Source organism: Muntiacus reevesi, chromosome 4, assembly GCF_963930625.1.
Source record: "Muntiacus reevesi chromosome 4, mMunRee1.1, whole genome shotgun sequence".
Classification (NCBI taxonomy): Eukaryota; Metazoa; Chordata; class Mammalia; order Artiodactyla; family Cervidae; genus Muntiacus; species Muntiacus reevesi.
Genome location: NC_089252.1, coordinates 24108241 through 24129882, shown reverse-complemented (window position 1 = coordinate 24129882; position 21642 = coordinate 24108241). Strand labels below are relative to the sequence as shown.

Sequence of the window (21642 nt, the reverse complement as noted above, 5' to 3'; positions counted from 1 at the left end):
CCATATTTGCTCTATCTCTCTATCACATACTTATCCATCAATCCATCTGATCTTTTTAATGCATTTCAGAGTGGGTTACAAACATTAGCACACTCTACCCCTTCTCATATGAGCATGCATTCTATTAATGTTAACCAGAGTTCAATATTTATTTATGGTATTTTTTAAAGTAAATTGCACATAATAACATTTGCCCTTAGACCTATGTTTAGCCCAAACCCCTATTAAAATATAGAATAGTCTCATTGCCCCCATATGGTTCTCTCATGCCCCTTCCCAGCCATTCCTGTCCTTGTACCCTCGTAGACAGTCATTGTTGAAACATTTTTTTTTTCTATCATAGATCAGTTTTGCCTGTTTAAGAACTTCGTCTAAAGTGAAATATGGTCACTTGTGTCTGGTTTCCTCACTCAGTATGTCTTTGAATTTCATCCATATTATTGCTTGTATCAGAAATTTGTTCTGTTTGTATTGCTATGTAGTATTTCATTGTATGATTGTGCCACAGGTTGTTTATCCACTTTTTTGCTGATATATATCTGGGTTATTCCCAGTTTGGGGCTATTATGAAAACATTCGTTCTGAATATTCTTGTACAAATGGACATTTTTAAAATTTTCTTTTGAAGGAATACATGGGCTTGGTATTGCAGAGTCAAAGGGTACCTGCAAGTTTTGTGTTATCAGATGTTACCAGGCCATTGATCCCAAGCGGTTGCAGGTGATTTACTTTTTAAAAGAATTGTTTGTTAATGTTGGTAGTAAGTTGATGTGGCTTACACTTAAAATTTGACAATGAAAATACCCTTCTTCTACCACACGCCCTTTCTTTCCAGTTGCCATCTTTGCAGTAAGTAAATGTTCTTATTTTCTTTACCCCAGATACTCTTATACATCTACAAGCCTTCAGAAAGCTCACACTGTGTGTATACCGTTCTACACTTTGCTCTCTGAGACATTTTAGTTTTGAGTTATCTTGTCTGTTTTCCCTGGTGGCTCAGATGGTAAGGAGTCTGCCTGCAATGAGGAAGATCCAGGTTCGATCCCTGGGTCAGGAAGATCCCCTGGAGAAGGAAATGGCAACCCACTCCAGTATTCTTGCCTGGAAAATCCCATGGATGGAGGAGCCTGGCAAGTCCATCGGACCGCAAAGAGTAGGACACGACTGAGCGACTAACACTTTCTGTTTGTATTCCCTGTTATGTAGTATATATTACATAAAGCTGAATAGCCTTCTGTGGTTTCTGATTAGGCCCTTCAGAAAATATTTGATCACTGTATACTTTTTACAAATATTTGTGTATTTGTCTGCGTTGGGTCTTTGTTGCAGTATGAGGGACCTTTGTTGTGTCATGTGGGATCTTTTATTGCCTGCAGGGATACTAGCTGTGATTCGCAGGCTCTGTGGTATGGGCTTTGTTGCTCTGTGGCATGTGGGATCTTAGTTCCCCAAGCAGGGGTTGAACCTGTGTCCTTTACATTGGTCGGTAGATTCTTAACCACTGGACCAGCAGGGAAGTCCCAATCACTTGTGTACTTTTCATGCCAAGATACCAGGGTAGGGATGGTAGAAACTCCAGCACTCATGACTTGAATTTGATAGCTACACCTTTAAGGAAAGAATGTTCCCCTCAAATCTTTTGAACTCAGCAGTTCTGCAGTCTTTCTTCTGCAGCCCAGAAAGTGAGACTTGAGCTGCAGCAGCATCCAGCACCTTTGCATCGTGACAATGTTGTGGTTTTTATGTACTCATAATCAGTAAATTCAATCTGTTCCAAAACATCTTGATCTTGATGTGTTTTCTCTACTTGATAAACACTTCTGTTAAAAGGAGTACAGTTAATTGACTCATCTACCAGATTTGCTGCTAATATTCTCATATAATGCAACAGCGTCTGTATCAGGCTCATGTGAGAGTTTCGTGCCACAGGTAACACCACTGTACAGACTTGAGTGGGTTATAGGGAGAGACTTGGTTTTAAACATGCCTCACATGTGCTCCTTTTCATGAATATCTACTAGGAATTTCCATTATTTTGGTTATTGATCATAGTTACAAAAACATGTATGAAGTATTTACAAAACAACGGCAGAAATATACTTTAGGTAAAGCCCACCCTGCTTAAGCAGGTACAGCAATCAGTGATCTCATAGCTTTGCTGCTGCTACTTGTCACGCGTGCTAAGTCGCTTCAGTCGTATTGGACTGGACTGTAACCCACTAAGCTCCTCTGTCCATGGGATTCTCCAGGCTAGAATACCAGAGTGAGTTGCCTTTTCCTTCTCCAGGGGATCTTCTCGACCCAGGGATCAAACCCACATCTCTTATGTCTCCTGCAGTGACAGGAGGGTTCTTTACCACTAGCACCACCTGGGAAGCCCAAGGGTCTTTAAAAAGGCTACAGACTTTGAGCCTCTCCCAAAACTGCTTGAGGATAAAAATCATTACTGTCTTAGGAATTCCCTGGCAGTTTGGTGGTTAGGACTCTGCGTTTTCACTGCCAGGGGCTCTGGTTCAATCCCCGGTCAGGGAACTAAGATCCCACAAGCTGTGAGCTACTGGCAAAAAACACCCAAAAAACAACTCACTACTGTCTTCACGGCTGTGTGACCTCAGCAAGTTGTTCCAGCTCTCTGAACCTCAGCTTGCCATCAGTCAGGGTAGAGAGAAAGAGGAGCATTTAGCGTTACTGCGGGAGTGAAGTGAGGTAATGGGAACAGTGCTCACCATGGAGCTTGGTACCAATATTCATCTTCTGTTTGTCTTCTGTTTGTGCAAAACTCAAGTAAGTGTGAGCAAAGAGGGGGTGACTTTTAGTTGACAAGAAACACCATGTTACCTGTTTGCTCCTAAACCACGTAGACAAAGAATTCCTGCCAGAACCTTAAGTGTTCATTAGAAATGTTAATTATGAGTTGAGCATTTGGACTATTGTTTGTAATAAATACTCTAATACTTTGAGAACCAATCCTTAGGGACGCAAGGAAACGTAACATTGTGCCATAGAACTTACAGTTAATCACCTGAGGCAGACAGAAGTAAGACAGCAGAGGACTTAGGTCTTTTGATTCTGAAAGTATTGCTCTTTCCAACAAGGGCAGCTGTGGTTGTGGAAAGACAGGTTACTGAACTTTTGAGTCAGAGAACCAAGGAAAATACCTACAAAAAATAAACCCAAAACAATCGAGAAAATGGTAATAGGATCATACATATCAGTAATTACCTTAAATGTAAATGGATTAAATGCACCAACCAAAAGACATAGACTGGCTGTGTGGATGAAAACATGTGCATGTGTGCACTTCCACTTACCACATCTTTCTACTTCACCCCCCAAATTGTATGTAATTTTATGTATAATTGTGTTTTATATTGTTAGGTTAACCATGTTTCCTTTATGGCTCCCAATTGTAATTATCTTTTATTTTTTGTCTGACTGTTGGTTGTGAAAACTGCTGCTGCTGCTGCTAAGTCGCCTCAGTCGTGTCCGACTCTGTGCGACCCCATAGATGGCAGCCCTCTAGGCTCCGCCATCCCTGGGATTCTCCAGGCAAGAACACTGGAGTGGACTGCTCTTTCCTTCTCCAATGCATGAAAGTGAAAAGTGAAAGTGCAGTCGCTTAGTCATGTCCGACTCTTCGAGACCCCATGGACTACAGCCCACCAGGCTCCTCCGTCCTTAGAATTTTCCAGGCAAGAGTACTGGAGTGGGTTGCCATTGCCTTCTCCGTGTGAAAACTGATAAATACCTAAACATCTTTTACCGTTGTGATTATGTAACTATTCATTCATTTAATGCCATGATACCATGATTGGTCAACAGAAAATAATAGAATTCTATAGCACTGAACACTACCACTTAATAGAAAAAAGAAAAGAAAACCCAGCTTAAGAGTAACCAAGTTCAGGCACTTTCTGTAGCTGTGACTTTGCAGAAGTAACAACCAATATGTACCACGGTTTGCTCATCTGTAAACGAAATAATGATCTTTTCTTAGGGGGTTTTTAAGGTTAAATGAGTTAAGGTATGTTCTAAATTTGGTAAATAAAAAGCAATATATCAAATTTGAAATTATGGGGACTTCCCTGGTGGTCCAGTGGTTAATACTCCACGCTCCCAATGCAGGGGTCACCGGTTCAATCCCTGGTTGGGGAACTAACATCTTGCATGCCTCATGGCGCTGCGTTAAGAAAAGTTTTGTTTGAAATTATATCAAAACATAAAGTTTCCAAACAACATTAGTAACAAAAAGCACCCAAGAAGAAAAGGGTAGGAACCCAGGCAGATCCAGGGTTGTATATAAAGAGCAGGGCAGTCCCATCAAGTTATTGTTAAATCAGTTCGTATGTCACTGTTGAGCATTCATCTCCCAGGGAGAGGGTTTACTTACTTAGTCTGGTGGGCATCAGGTGCTCTGCCTTCAGCAAGGGATTGTGGGCACCTGGATTGAGGTCCCACCAGTTTGTATCTCATATAAGAGGGGTGGGTCCTGCAGAAGAGCAAAATCAGGATGCTGTGACAAGAGTAAGGGGAAATGGGTGCTGGGCAGGCATGAGCATCAAGCAGATGCCTCAGGAACAGTGCAGACATAAGCATCCTCTGGGTGTATGTAAGGGTTTTATCACAGAGGGGGAAGAGAATACTTTTAAGAGTCAGCAATGACTAATCACAATGACTAATATGGGACTTCCCGGGTGGCACAGAATCCATCTGCCCATACAGGAGACATGGGTTCGCTCCCTGAATCAGGAAGATCTCCTGGAGAAGGAAATGGCAGCCAACTCCAGCATCCTTGCCTGGGAAATCCCATGGACAGAGGAACTTTGTGGGCTGCAGTCCATGGGGTCGCAGAGTCGGACATGACTAAGCACACACACACAAAATGGCTAATGTATTTGCAAATGTTGTTTGTGAAATTTCCTTGAATTTTGTACCTATGATAGATGAACTTTTCAGTATGTATAGTTTACTTAAACCTTGAAGAGCTTAACTTCTGCCGTATATTAATATTCCCAAATAGATATTACATGCTGAGTTAAGAGCTAGCAAATCATGCTAATGTGTATAACCTATTGAAATGCTCACTTTTACTCGTGTGCACTTAATCTTCAACAGTTCCCGTAAATAGGTCAAGATTTTGTGTGAATTCTGTTGATTATGTTCATATTTTGTCAAGATGATCTTTGAGAAAACCAGAGAATGTATTTCTTAACATGGAGGACATTCCTAATAGTGGTCATTTTGATTAGGTAATTTTTTATATCTGAGGATGAGTTTAAAATTATGAACACTTATGATGTGTCTGGTATTTTTACCTCCTCAACTTGTTATTTTCTTATCTAACACACAAAACCCCACAGAACAAAGACCTATTACCCCCCTCCCCTGACACACAAATTTTAAGGTAAAATAAGATTAAAGAAAAGAAAGAGTATGTTAGATATCCTTTGAGTTATAGGGTTGGTTTTTTTTTTTTTTTTTTTGAAGTGTGGTTGATTTATAATGTGTTAGTTTCAGGGGCCTTCCCTTGTGGCTCTGCTGGTAAAAAAATCCGCCTGCAATGCAGGAGATCTGGGTTCGATCCCTGAGTTGGGAAGATCCCCTGGAGAAGGGAAAGGCTACCCACTCCAGTATTCTGGCCTGGAGAATTCCATGGACTATATATATAGTCCATGGGGTCGCAAAGAGTTGGACGTGACTGAGCGACTTTCACTTTTGAAGAAGGAAATGGCAGGTGCAAGCAAAGTGATCCCTTTGTACATAGATACATACAGATATATAGATTCTTTTCAGATTCTTTTCTATTATATCAATAGGTTATTATAAGATATTGAATATAATTCCCCATGCTATACAATAGACCCTTGTTGCTTATCTATTTTGTGTGTAGTAGTTTTTATCTTCTAATTTGTCCCTCCCTCTCCATTTCCCCTTTGGTAACCATAAATTTGTTTTCTATGTCTGTGAGTCCACTTTGTAAATAAGTTATCTGTATCATTGTTTTAGATTCCATATATAAATGGTATCATATGATATTTGTCTTGCTCTGTCTTAGTACAATCACCTCTAGATCCATTCATGTTGCTGCAAATGGCATTATTTCATTCTTTTTTTGTGGCTGAGTGATGCTTGAGTTATAGTTTGAATTCTCTTTATAGGAAGGCTGTTTCACCACCCTGCCTGTCACCCTTTATGTGTCTAGCACATGTGGTGAGAACCTGTGACCCACAGGGAAGATAAAGAGACTCTCCAGCAAGTGTAGGATGCAAATGGAGCTCTCTTTTTTTTTTCTAATAACTAATTTTTATTAGAGTATAGTTGATTGACAGTGTTATTTTAGTTTCTGCTATACAGCAAAGTGAATCAGTTATCTGTATGCATGTATCCCCTCTTTTGGATTTCGTTCCCTTTTAGGTCACCACAGAGCGCTGAGTAGAGTTCCCAGTGCTGTCCAATAGGTTCTCATCCGTTATCTATTTTATAATAATATAGATGGAGCTTTCACTCGGCAGAACTGCTCTTAGTATCCGAGGCGTCATTAAAATACAGTTTCCACCCATGAACCCCCAGTGGTGGCTCCTTAATTCCTGTCAAGGAGAGTGACGTGTTCTTGGTTTGTGTCCTGTAGATTCTGCCGTTCTTGCATCGCTACCAGTCTAAAGAACAATAAATGGACCTGTCCTTACTGCCGGGCCTATCTTCCTTCCGAAGGAGTTCCAGCAGCTGATGTCGCCAAGAGAATGAAATCTGAGTTCCGCAATTGTACCGAATGTGACACTCTGGTATGTCACCCTGCCTTTGCTCAGCTTAGACCGCCGAGAAAATTGTTAGACAGCCAGTCATTTCACCTCTGCCTTTGACCTCATCCTACTCAGATTTCAATGTTTATTGTCTCAGTCTCTCCTCTTCCTTTCCTCCAGTTTCATAAGTATGGACTGCAGGAGAGCCGTCACCTGATGCCCACCATCACCTAATTTCTCAAACAAATGCTTTCATCGACCACCTCCATTTCCTCCCTTCCCATTACTCCCCTCACCCCTTATTATGTGGCCTCTATTATGTTATTGTAGCCCACCCAGTGAATAACTTTATTTTCAAGCCCAGTGGCGTAATTCCATCTCTACTGTTCTGGGCTTTGCAGTATTTATCTCTGTTGACCACTGCCTCTTGTTACCGTTTTCCTCCGTTGATACTATACTAGTCTGGTTAGATCATGTGAGGTCTTAGAAGCTGTGTCAAAGATTCTAGATTTTATCTTAAATGCCATAGGGAGTCATAGAAAAAGTGTAAGCTTTTGATCAGGTTTATATTGTTAAGCTCTCACTCAGGCATGTGCATGGAGAATGGTTTGGAGGGAGCAAAAGCAGAATTGGTGGAACCAATTTAGTGGCCTTTAGGACAGGTGGTTAGGAAGCTGGGTTAGGGTAAGAGCATTAAGTATGGAATAAGAGGTTGTTTCAGGGTGTATTTAAGAGAGGGATTGAAGAAAATTGGTAAGTAACTGGATGTGGGGGTGCATAAGAGTGAGGTGTCAAGGATGACTCCCAAGTTTCTGAGATGAGTAGGTGAAAATGCTAATATGGGGAGCAAATTTGGAGAAGAATATACAGAGTTAAGTTTTAAGTTTTACATACATTACATTTGAACTACTAAGGGGAATGTATCTAGATATTACCAGTCTAGAGATCAAAAGGGAGATCGTGTACGAAGATCTCAATTTCTTAGAGAACCTTTCTTGATTGTTCATCTAAATTATAATCCCTCAAACACTTTCTCTTAGCACTCTGTGCTTTCTCTTTATAGCACTTATCACCATTTATAATTATGCTTTTGTGAGTTTTTTAAGTTTAATGTCCATTATCCATTATCCCCACCAGATTTCATGAGGGTAAGGATTGTGTCTGTTTTATTGGGTTGTGTATCAAGAACTTTGAATAGTGGCTGGAACATAGTAAATGCTCAAATGCATTTTTTAAATATTTATGTAAGACCTAAATCTGTTCATGGCTGTGTGACTATGGAATCTATGCATGGTCTTTGGAGTCAGACATCTTAGGGTTGAGCACTGATTCTCTCACTTACTGCTTGTGATTTGGGGCAAATTATTAATCTGAGTTTTTGTTTGAGTCTTTGTAAATTGAGGGAAAAGATAATGTTCGTGTCACAGAGTGATTGTAAAGATTAAAGACAAACCACAAGTGGCTTTTAGCACTGTATGCTCAGTCGTTTGGACTCTTGCAACCCCATCGACGGTAGCCCACCAGGCTCCTCTGTCCATGGGATTTTACAGGCAAGAATAGTGGAGTTGAGTGCCATTCCCTTCTCCAGGGAATCTTCCTGACCCAGGGACTGAATTGCATCTCTTTCATCTCCTGTATTGGCAGGCAGATTCTTTACCACTGGCGTCACTGGATGGGATTCATTTTAGTACTGTGGAAATGAATGCTCAAATCAATAGCTCAGAATCAATAGCTTTTCACATTCTTACTAATCATTATTGCTGATTTTTATTTTGATAGTTTGCCATCGTTTAAAATTCAGCATGCAAAAAATCAAACTCAGCATGTTATTCTGTTATCCAGTTCTTTATCCCTCCTTTGGTACCTGTCAGAAACGAGAGCATTCTCTCTATTATCCTGGGTCAGAATCTGCTTCCTTTTTTCACTCCCTATTTCTGATTATTCACAAGTATTTTTATCTATCCTTTGGGAGATTTCTTTGTATCCGCCTCTTCTTTCTGGAATGTTAGGCATTCTCAACTCTGCTTCCTGTGAGTCCTGGCCAGATCTCCATTCCATGAGTATTGTTGTCCCCAATATTGAACCGTTTCCTATCTACTTGTCTTCACATCTTTTGTTCATTTGTTTCTCCTCTATTAGATTATAAGCACCTTTAATGCAAGCGCATTGGCTTATTCTCCTTCCACCACTGACAACTGCTTTCAATTTTGTGTCTGGGGTAGGCACCCTGTGAATTTATCAATTCACTTGTCAGGATACAATACCCAGATTGCTACATTTATATGAGGAATGTTGATCAAGGACTATAAAGAGGAAAGAGGAAAGAGACTTTTAACAAAAGTCACAGGGAGAGGAGAAAGCAACTGATGTGTAAAGTTGGATGTTAAATGTTGTAAAGCAGCCTGTTTTAAGACAGCTGCCTAGATCAGTCCTAGCTTTTACATCTTTTAGAAGGATAAAGCAAGGATTTGTTGCTAACGTTTCCATTTGCTTTTATTTTTGTCTTTTGTGAAGCAGTTGTGTCTGCTTCCTTGAGATGGTAGATTTCATGTTTGAGGTTGAACTTCCGTAGCTTGAGCAAAATGAGGCAGGGTGGGTCGGCCACCTTACCACAACTCTAACAAAGCTTCCTTTAGCCCAAGATCTTATCAGAGTTTCTAATGACACATTTAGTAGAATATGTACTATGCAGCAACAGATCCCTCATGGTTAGGATCTCTGAATGTATATCTGGAAGGACAAGGGCTCTTTATTCTGCCTTCATAAAAATGGACTGCAAGAGCTGTCCTTTATATTTGCTCTTAATGGGGCCATTAAGTATACTGTGTATTGTGAATTCATGTAATGCTACTGGATATATTATAAAGCCATGGTATTTATATCTTTCCCTGAAGCACAGGATTTCTTTTTACTTACTCCGGACATCTCTAAAATTCATCTATTTATTCTTTTTATCTCTCTCTGTTTTTCTTTCTCTGTCTTTTAACTTCCTCCCCCACCCCCCGCTTTCCTTCCTTTTGCTCTTTTTCCTCTCCTCTTTTTCTTTCTTCCTTCTTTTCATCACTAATTTAGGCAATAGCATCCAAAAAAAGTAAATTTGACTTAATATACATCTTTTCACTTTGAAGAACATATGCTTTCTAAAAGAACCAAATTCAAGAACTCAGCTTCTGGATCTTCTAACGATAAAGAAATTTTAAATTAGTGTTATTCTTGATAATGCCTTAAATTGATTGAACTATTACCTTGACTGCTTCCTTTTAATCAACTGACCCCACACTATGACCTTATTTGAAATAAAGAAAGCAGTGAAGTTGGGTCACAAAAGACTTCATTCACTGAAGTGAGCCTCTTTTCAATAGGGAGCTTATTTTGATCTGCTTTCATATAGGTTTGCCTCAGTGAAATGAGGGCACACATAAGAACATGCCAGAAGTACATAGATAAGTATGGACCACTGCAAGAGCTTGGAGAGACAACGACAAGGTTTGTTTCTATACACTTTGGTTTAATGCTAAATTTGACATGCTTGTAAAGAATTTAATGGGCTGGAAAGCTTAATATTTTTATTATGAAAATATGTATATGGTTGTTTTGGCTCCTAATCATAATACCTCTTGTTAGTAATCATTTGTTTTCAATTATTAATAGCAGTAATTACAAAAGAATTTTGCTCTCTCTGCTTTAAAAACTTTGGGGAGAACCAGCTGGAGAGATTGGGGAAGCTTCCTCAGACAAGTTTATATGAAGGAAGATCCAGAAATAGAAAGCAGAACTGTTCAGTTTCTGCTAGGCTCTGTGTTGTGACTAAGAGTCCTGAAGTAGATGATGGTTATGAGATTATTGTCGTTAGTTTTCCATCACCACTACCCAATCTCCCAGCTCGTTCCCTCTCCTTTTCCTGCTTCCTCTTTAGAAGGGACAAAGTGACATCTCAGTATATATTCTAACATGAAAGAACACGTGTGGGGCAGGCATTCTGAATCCTACAACCTGTTTGCTGGGTAATCTTATATGGGGCTGGAGGAAGGATGGAGACAGCTAGTAGGTGTAATGAGGATATTGATCATTAACTATTTTTTCTTAAAAAAGAAGGAAACAAATCTAGGTCATTAAAACTCCAGGAGATAGTAGAGGATGGGGGAGCCTGGCGTGCTGCAGCTCAGAGGGTCGCAAAGAGCTGGACACAACTTAGCCACTGAATGACAACTATTCTGAATGGCAGAGGAATTACAAAGTTTGGCATTTGCCTCTGCCGAAGAAATAGAGAAATGCTTTGTGTACTCCTGAATGGAGATAATGGCTTTGAAACCATTAAGTCTTCCGTTGAATTCAGCTATATTCAGTATAATTTCTTTTCCTCTCCTGAAGATAAATGTTAGTTATGCTTATTTTAAGAAATTGTATGTATATAGCACAGGACAAAATACTTAATATTTTATAATAATCTATCAAAGAAAAGAATCTGAAAAAGAATGTATATACATGTTTATATAACTGAATTACTGTGCTATTTGCCTGAAACAACACAGCAGTGTAAATCAACTCTACTTCAATAAAAAAAAATTTTTTTTTTTTAAGATAAAAAAGGGGAATGCCCTAGCACTCCAGTGGTTAGGACTCTACACTTTCACTGTCAAGGGCCCAGGTTTGATCCCTGGCCGGGGAGCTAAAATCCTATAAGCTGAGCAATGCAGCCAAAAAAAAAAAATAAAAAAAAGAAATACTACTCAAATATAGCTTAAATGTCCTAATCCAGAAGTCTGCATGTTTTTCTAGAGGTTACTTTGCAAATGCACCTTTTATTATAGGACTAGATTTATTCCATACTGCTATAAAGTGTGAGTATTTTAGCTCTAAGAAGAGTATGGATTCTGTTAGACTGGCCCCAGAGACCAGTGGGAAGGAAGGCTAACAAATGAGTTGAACAAGCATGTGATTTGATCAGAAAGTTGATATGAAAATTTTTAAATATATGAATACTAATTTATCCTGCTAGTTAGAATTAAATAACAAAGAATTAAAATAACCAAAATGAGAAGGGTTGTTGATTAATCAGTCTTACAAGATAAATATTTGCATTTAACATAGAAGTCTTTGCTTTATAGAACATACAACATAATTCAAATTTTTTAAGTTCTTATGCAAGGAAACTATCCAGAATACGTGTCTTGGGGAACAGGAAGTTATATCTATAATGGAAAATGAGTGAAAAATTCCAAGCCTCCATATTGCCCCTAAGAATTTAAGGCAGCACTATGCAATGGAAATATAATGCAGAACACATGTAATTTTAAATTCTCTAGTAGCAATATTCAAAAAGTAAAAACAAGTGAAATTAATTTTTCATGTAATTTATTCAACTGGTTATAGCCAAAATATTCTCCTTGGAACATGTAATCAATATATAAATTATTGAGACGTTTTGTTTTTTATGTATATATAAAGCCTGCAAACTTCAGAGCATATTTTAAACTTCTAGCATATCTCAGTTTGGACTGACCATATTTCAAGTGCCTGGTAGACTCATACCTAATAGCTACTCCATTGGACAACAGAGATGTGAAGGACAGGTACTCCTAGATGTGCATAAAGATGTAATAAGGTAGTTGTGGGCTGTTTTTCATTCTCACTGGATGCTAATACTGTGAGTTGACACCTGTGGTTATATTTGCGGGTGTTGTCCGATATTCTGGTTGGAGAACAAGTAACACCCAATTCAGATGTTACCTGAATTAGAAAAAAGAAGTAAAAGAGACAGAAAAAGTAACATAGATACAACTGAGTGGTATGATCCTCTGTTTCTCAGTTAATGGAGTGCTCAGATTGTACTTTTCTTCCAAAGAAAATAAAGTGCTTCAAAAAAAAGAAAAGAAAGTGCTTCAAGTGCACTATAACTGTGTCTCTGTCCTGCCCTTGTGAGGTTACACATTTGCATCGCTCATGAGAAAAAATGTAGGCACCAAGATTATCATCAGGATAGGAAAATGAATATGAAATCGAAAGAATGAGCACTAGAAACTAGATCCACCTACATTCTGTTTTTTACCTCTAGTTAAGTGACTACTGTCTAATTATCAATAATTTCAGTAATATTTGTGTTCTATGCAATTTCCAGGTGTGTATGTCCTTTTTGTCAGAAGGAATTGGATGAAGACAGTTTGCTGGATCATTGCATTACTCATCACAGATCAGAAAGGAGACCTGTGGTGAGAAATTATGTTACGATATATTTCTGCATTATCTAAATTTGATACACATTAGAAAATCCATTTACGGGCTTCTATTTATGGGTATATCATAAAGGATAATTTATGTCAAGGTTACAGTGGTTGTATGACTATGAACACCATGTGAAAGTGTCGAGTTGAAACCGACAAGAATGATCAGTGTGCAATTACTCTTTCATTTATGAAATTAGACAACATTGTCTCATACAGATAATCATGGGCATAATCAACTAAGCAGATCTAAAATGCATAATTAAGATTTAATGTTAGTATGCTAACTGTGCTCACATCCTAAGTGAGAAACATTTTTTAATAATGCAAATATGGTTATCATGGCAATAATACACTAGACATGAAAAGTAGAAAGTCATTCACCTTTATTAAATAATTCATTGTTTTATTTCAGAGTCTGAATATTCATCAGTAGGCTCACACATTAAACATGCATATTGCTTATCATTTCCTTGACCTATTGTGAATGCTGCCTTTTTTTCATTTCAACCTGGCACTTTAGTTCTGCTTTGCAGTGTGGCTCTTATAATTTTCATTTTTGTATAGTTGAGAGGTAAGGCAGGGTGATGATGGATCATCATCATTTACTTGGCCATTTTACTAGTTTTTAACTTTTGGATTGCTGCCAGTTTTTAGGATTTGAATTCACGTTCTCGTACGTTTAAACTTTTCTTTCTATATCATTTTTTTCTTAGGAGGAAATTCCATAGATTGATATTTTTGGGCCCAAGAGTGCAAGCTTTAATTAACACTCAAAACATATTCTAAAAAGTTTGAGTCAGTTTATATTTGTATCAGCAGTTGATGAGTAAACTGCTTTCACCCTAACCTGGTCAAAATTGAGTTACATTTATTTTTAAATTAACAGAAGTAAAATGGCACCTTGAAGATTATTCTGGATTTTATTTTAGTTCTAAACAGAACTAAAATATGTACATATGTGTGTGTGTGTGTTTCGTATATATAAGTTTGGGGGTTTTTTAATTTGAGTTTTAAAGTTTTTTTTTTTCCCCATAAAATCCTTTTGGAAGGTGGATGAGGTTGAAATGCAAGTTTATTTGATGATTGGTAGATAGCACTTACAACAGTACTATGAGACAGAGATGATTATTATTTCCATTTTACCAACAGTAAACTCAGACTCAGAGAGGTTAAGTCTTACAAGATAAGTCTTACAGCTGGTAAGTAAGAAGAGCTACAGTTTGAAGCCCAGTGTCTAGCTCTGGGGCATAAACACCTGTGCTCTACTAGCAGGTTCAAGAGAAAAGCCCCACAGCACAGTCAAAGGTCTTTTTTTATTCACCCTAATGGTCCAGAGGTGTGATTCTTGGGATGGCTGGCTAGGAGCTTGATATGTGTTGGGGGAGCAGGGGAGATTGTCACGGGCTTTTCCTGTTTAAGTTGCCCTTGCAGGAACTGAGCTAAGGAGGTGTTTTACGATTGGTCCCTGGGGAACCTTCCTAGAGGAAGCTTGAAGAAGGCACTGGGGGACTTCCCTGGTGGTCCAGTGGCTAAGACTCCGAGCTCCCAATGTAGGGGGCCTGCGTTCAGTCCCTAGTCAGGGAACCAGGTCCCACATGCCTCAACTAAGACCTGGCACAGCCAAGTAAATAAGTAAATATTTAAAAAAGAAGAAGAAAGAAAACATTAGGGTGGCATCATAATGACTAGCACATACTGAGTTTTCTTGGTTTGTCTTTTGGTTTGTTTTGGTCATGTGCACAGATTGCCGGATCTTAGTTCTCCAACCAGGGAACAAACCCAGGCCCCTGCAGTGAAAGTGACGAGTCATAACCACTGGACTGCAGGAGAATTCCCGATACACTGAATTCCGGGTGCCTCTTGAACTCAGTGAAATATAACTCAGATGACCATTATATCTACTAGTGTGGGCAAGAATCCCTTAGAAGAAATGGAGTAGCCCTCATAGTCAACAAAAGAGTCCAAAATTCTGTACTTGGGTGCAAGCTCAAAAACAACAGAATGATCTCTTGTTTCCAAGGCAAACCATTCAATATCAATAGTCCAAGTCTATGCCCCAACTAGTAATGCTGAAGAAGCTGAAATTGAATGGTTCTATGGAGACCTACAAGACCTTCTAGAACTAACACCCCCAAAAGATGTCCTTTTCATTTTAGGGAACTGGAATGTAAAAGTAGGAAGTCAAGAGATACCTGGAGTAACAGGCAAATTTGGCCATGGAGCACAAAATGAAGCAGGGCAAAGGCTAACAGAGTTTTGCTAAGAGAACGCACTGGTCATAGCAAACACACTCTCCAACAACACAAGAGAAGACTCTACATATGGACATCACTAGATGATCAATACCAGAATCAGATTGATTGTATTCTTTGCAACCAAAGATGGAGAAGCTCTGTACAGTAAAAAAAAAAAAAACAAGACCAGGAGCTGACTGTGGCTCAGATCATGAACTCTTTATTGTAAAATTCAGACTGAAATTGAAGAAAGTAGGGAAAACCACTATACCATTCAGGTATGACCTAAATCAAATCCCTATGATTATACAGTGGAAGTGACAATAGGTTCACGGGATTAGATCTGATAGACAGAGTGCCTGAAGAACTATGGATGGAAGTCTGTGACATTGTAAGGAGGCAGTGATCAAGACCATCCCCAAGAAAAAGAAATGCAAAAAGGCAAAATGGTTGTCTGAGGAGGCCTTACAAAGAGCTGAGAAAAGAAGAGAAGTGAAATGCAAGGGAGAAAAGCAAAGATATACCCATATGAATGCAGAGTTCCAAAGAATAGCAAGGAGAGATAAGAAAGCCTTCCTCAGTGATCAGTGCAAAGAAATAGAGGAAAACAATAGAATAGGAAAGACTCTTCAAGAATATTAGAGATACCAAGGGAATATTTCATGCAAAGATGAGCACAATAAAGGACAGAAAATATATGAACCTACCAGAAGCAGAAAATATTAAGAAGAGGTGACAAAAATACACAGAAGAACTATACAAAAAAGATCTTCATGAGCCAGATAACCACTGGCTCAATGGTATGATCACTCACCTAGATCCAGACATCCTGGAATGTGAAGTCAAGTGGGCCTTAGGAAGCATCACTATGAACAAAGCTAGTGGAGGTGATGGAATTCCAGTTGAGCTATTTCAAATCCTAAAAGATGATACTGTGAAAGTGCTGCACTCATTATGCCAGCAAATTTGGACAACTCAGCAGTGGCCACAGGACTGGAAAAGGTCAGTTTTCATTCCAATCCCAAAGAAAGGCAACGTCAAAGAATGCTCAAACTACCACACAATTGCACTCATCTCTCACACTAGCAAAGTAATGCTCAAAATTCTCCAAGCCAGGCTTCCACAGTACATGAACCGTGAACTTCCAGTTCAAGCTGGATTTAGAAAAGGCAGAGGAACCAAAGATCAAATTGCCAACACCTACTGGATCATCGCAAAAGCAAGAGAGTTCCAGAAAAACATCTACTTCTCCTTTATTCACTACACCAAAGCCTTTGACTATGTGGATCACAACAAACTGTGGAAAATTCTGAAAGAGATGGGAATACCAGACCACCTTACCTGCCTCCTCAGAAACCTGTATGCAGGTCAGGAAGCAACAGTTAGAACTGGACATGGAACAACAGACCGGTTCCAAATTGGGAAAGGAGTATGTCAAGGCTGTATATTGTCACCCTGCTTATTTAACTTATATGCAGAGTACATCATGAGAAACGCTGGGCTGGAAGAAGCACAAGCTGGAATCAAGATTGCTGGGAGAAATATCAATAACCTCAGATATGCGGATGACACCACCCTTATGGCAGAAAGCGAAGAGAAACTAAAGAGCTTCTTGATGAAAGTGAAAGAAGAGAGTGAAAAAGTTGGCTTAAAACTCAACATTCAGAAAATGAAGATCATGACATCCGGACCCATCACTTCATGGCAAGTAGATGGGGAAACAATGGAAACAGTGATAGACTTTATTTTAGGGGACTCCAGAATCACGGCAGATGTTGACTGCAGTCATGAAATTAAAAGACACTTGCTCCTTGGAAGAAAAGCTATGACCAACCTAGACAATATGTTAAAAAGCAGAGACATTCCTTTGTCAACAAAGGCCCATCTAGTCAAGGCTATGGTTTTTCCAGTAGTCATGTATGGATGTAAGAATTGGACTATAAAGAAAGCTGAGCACAGAAGAATTGATGCTTTTGAACTGTGGTGTTGGAGAAGACTCTTGAGAGTCCCTTGGGCTGCAAGGAGATCCAACCAGTCCATTCTAAAAGAAATCAGTCCTGAATTTTCGTTGGAAGGACTGATGTTGAAGCTGAAGCTCCAGTACTTTGGTCACCTGATGTGAAGAACTGTCTCATTGGATAAGACCCTGATGCTGGGAAAGATTGAAAGCAGGAGGAGAAGGGGACGACCCCGGATGAGATGGTTGCTATGGACATGAATACACTCCGGGAGTTGGTGATGGACAGGGAAGCCTGGCATTCTGCAGTCCTTGGGGTCACAAAGAGTCAGACATGACTGAGCAACTGAACATAACTGACTGGGTGCTTCTTTGACTTCTCCCAGTAACCCAATGAAGGAGATATCATCAATGCAGCCTGAGCCATGACTAGTGGTGCCCAGGTGCTGTGCTGGCTGGAGGAACACTAGGCATTCTGGACCATGGGCAGCACTATAGCATTCATCTAGGGCAGGCACCCTACTTGTCTCTCCATTGGTACTATGTACCTACTCCAGCAGAAATCCCGTCCATGTGCTGCTCAGTTTGGCCATCAGATTAAAGGTTGCCTGTGGGAGCTGGGTCTTCTACTACTTAGGGGTCATAGAAGTCACTGAAGAAAACTGCCATAAGGACAGAAATAAACCAGGAATCATGGGATCAGATTGCCTGTGGAATTTAGTAGTTAAAAAGCCTAAGTGAAAGTCGCTCAGTCATGTCCAACTATTTGTGGACCCCATGGACTATACAGTCCATGAAATTCTCCAGGCCAGAATACTGGAGTGGGTAGTCGTTCCCTTCTCCAGGGGATCTTCCCAACCCAGGGATTGAACCCAGGTATCCCGCATTGCAGGTGGATTCTTTACCATCTGAGCTACCAGGAAGCCAAAAAAGCCTAAACTTAGGTGCAAATCTCATTAACCTTGTTGCCTCTGTTTCATCATCTGTAAAATGGAGGTGATGATGATGCTAATGCTCTTTTCACAGGATAGTAAAAGAGTCAGATGGTGATCCTTGGGTACTACTATGTTTACAGCCATATCAAATCAAAGCTAGAGCAGATTTCCTAGAAAAGGCTGCATACTCTCACAGTTGGGGAACCCAAGCTGGGAAGGATGCTGTCTTGGCTTAAGGCAGGAGCAGATTGTTCAGAAAAGTCGTGGTTCTGTAAAACACTAGGGCTGTGTAAAAGTGGTCACCGGAAGAGAAGATCTTCAGGTTTCCTCCGTTAGTGTTTCATGTTTGAGTGTACGAGCTTAAGACAAGCCCCACTCCTTGGTGGCTCAGACAGTAAAGAATCTGCTTCCAAAAAAAAAAAAGAATCTGCTTGCAGTTGGGAGATGAAGGTTCCATCCCTGGATCAGCCAAATCCCCTGGAGAAGGGAATGGCAACCGACTCCAGTATTCTTGCTTGGAGGAACCTGGTGGGCTATGATACATGGGGTCGCAAAGAGCCGGAAACGACCGAGTGACTTTCACTTTGCCACTAGAAGTCAGATTAAACCCTGTGGTTATGAAAAGGCTGGAGGCAGATCCTGTGGCAGCACTAATGGGGACATATATGTGAAAACACTCCAGTGAAGTCCTTGGACAAGGAGGGTTGAGTCCAAGACTTCCTCTGGGTTGGCATGGGATGTAGTGAGGAATCACTGCTTTAAAGGACTGAATTGCTAGGTTTGCCTGCAGATAAGGTCAGTGATGTCATCTGACTTAGCAGATATAAGTAGTCTCAAGATAGTTAGAGATTTGGGCAAAGGATTCTGCCTTCCAGATAGAATTAGATAATTCAAAAATCAAGCCAGAAGCAACTAGTCCTTTGTTGCTGAGTTGCTCAAGCAAACCAGGTTAGTAGGTTAAAAACATCAAGGAGTTTCAACAAGTCCTTTTCATGATACAGTAATTAACTATATTCTTCTGCATTTATTTTAAGTATATCTATGGAATATTGTACTTAAAAGAGGCAAATGATACGCATGCTTTGGATTGAATTATGAGACCACTCGAGAGAAATTTAGTATTTTTTTTCCTTTTTTTTTTTTTGAAATTTAGTATTTTATCATATTAAGGGAAGATATTTCAGCAAGAGCCCCACTTTCTGGCTATCCTCTTTTTCCAGTGTTTTCTTTCAGTGGTTGGTTCTTATTTATCCTTTAGAACTCACCTTAAATCTCAGTTCCCTGACACTGAAATTATTTTCAGCTCTTGCTTTTTTTCTCATTTATCACAGTTGTGTGTTGTATGTTTATTTTGTGTCTGTCTCTCCCTCCAAATTAATAGGTTCATGAAGCCATAGAACTTATTAATAATTTCTTTGTTCAACATTGCATGCCCAGCTCTTGGTGGAGAACCTAGCTATAGTAGGATATAGTGATATAAAAATAGGATATTGTGAAAAGCATAGTCCCATCCACCCAGGTTCAAAGGTAGTTTTATTTTCTGCCTTGATCCTGAGATTCATTCCTTGTGAGAAGGGACAGGACTTCATTTGGTTTGAAATTAAAAACTGTGTTGACAAAAGCTGAGCCCTAATCCCCACAGCAATTTATTTCCGTGGGTATTCAGAATATCTGTAGCTTGATGGAGCATTGGGAACGTACATGCATAAATGTTTTGGAAAGAAGAAAATCTTCATTAGATTTGCTTCCAAACTCCTATTAAATTAGGTATTCAATCTGGTACCTTAATTTTGGTTGAAGATTTGCCCATAATTATTTTCAATGCATGACTCTTTTCTTTTGGTGTTGGATTCAGTTATCTTTAATTTCTTCCCCAAATGGTATTTACCATTATATAGAAAGTGTTCTTCAAAAAAGAAAAAGAAAGTATTCTTCAATTGACTGAGCTGCTGTGGGGATTAATCTAAACCACAGATAGAGTTGGGTATCCATTGTAACAGACGTTCCAAAGGATTGAAGTTGGTGGTAGCTTCTAATATGGTGGCTGTTATTTACCCATTGCATTCACTATCAGATCAAGTCCATACTGAGATGAGGCTGACATCTGTTTTTTTTTTAATTGAAGTATAGTTGGTGTAAAATATTATATAAGTTACAAGTATAGATATACAATATAGTGATTCACAACTTGTAAAGGTTATACCCATTTATAGTTATTATAAAATATTAGCTATATTCCCTGTGTTATACAATATATCCTTGTAGCTTATTTTATACATAATAGTTTGTATCTCTTAATCCCCTACCTCTATGTTGCCCCTCTCTGCTTCCTTCTCCCTACTAGTAACCAGTAAGTTGTTCTCTATGAATCACTTTTTTTTGAGGCCAGTATCTTTTGATGTATGCTGTAAAATTGTTGGTTATTAATATAGTGGTATGGTCTGGGAGCATATCTGAATAAAGAGAGATAATAAAGGATGAGCTGACATTAGGAAACTGGCAATGGTTGTCTGAGGAGGCCTTACAAGTAGGCTTACAAGTAGTTCTTCTCTTGTAAGAAAGCCTTACAAGAGAAAAGAAGTGAAAAGCAAGGGAGAAAAGGAAAGATATACCCATATGAATGCAGAGTTCCAAAGAATAGCAACAAGAGATAAGAAAGCCTTCCTCAGTGATCAGTGCAAAGAAATAGAGGAAAACAATAGATTGGAAAGACTAGAGATTTCTTCAAGAAAATTAGAGATACCAAGGGAATATTTCATGCAAAGATGGGCACAGTAAAGGACAGAAATGGTATGGACCTATCAGAAGCAGAAAATATTAAGAAGAGGTGACAAGAATACACAGAAGAACTATACAAAGAAGATCTTCATGACCCAGATAACTACAATGGTGTGATCACTCATCTAGATCCAGACATCCTGGAATGCGAAGTCAAGTGGGCCTTAGGAAGCATCACTATGAACAAAGCTAGTGGAGGTGGTTGTATTCAGCTGAGCTATTTCAAATCCCAAAAGATGATGCTGTGGAAGTGCTGCAATCAGTATGCCAGCAAATTTGGACAACTCAGCAGTGGCCACAGGACTGGAAAAGGTCAGTTTTCATTCCAATCCCAAAGAAAGGCAATGTCAAAGAATGCTCAAACTACCACACAATGGTACTCATTTCTCATGCTAGCAAACTAATGCTCAAAATTCTCCAAGCCAGGCTTCCACAGTACATTTACCAAGAACTTCCAGATGTTCAGGCTGGATTTAGAAAAGGCAGAGGAACCAGAGGTCAAACTACCAACACCTGTTGGATCATAAAGAAAGCAAGAGAATTCCAGGAAAACATCTATTTCTGCTTCATTGGCTATGCCTTTGACTGTGTGGATCACAACAAACTGTGGAAAACTCTTCAAGAGATGGGAATACCAGACCACCTGACCTGCCTCCGGAGAAATATGTATGCAGGTCAAGAAGCAGCAGTTAGAACTGGACATGGAACAACAGACTGGTTCCAAATTGGGAAAGGAGTACATCAAGGCTGTATATTGTCATCCTGCTTATTTAA

At 39.3% G+C, this 21642-nt stretch overlaps 1 protein-coding gene across 1 annotated transcript in view; it reads left to right on the top strand.

Annotated features, from left to right (window-relative positions):
* Positions 1-21642, top strand: part of RNF125 (ring finger protein 125) — a 43370-nt gene that overhangs the window by 11656 nt on the left and 10072 nt on the right. The window contains exons 2-4 of the mRNA XM_065932396.1: positions 6629-6782; positions 10132-10226; positions 12859-12949. Coding sequence (XP_065788468.1) covers positions 6629-6782; positions 10132-10226; positions 12859-12949 — 340 coding nt within the window. The remainder of the gene's footprint in view (positions 1-6628; positions 6783-10131; positions 10227-12858; positions 12950-21642) is intronic.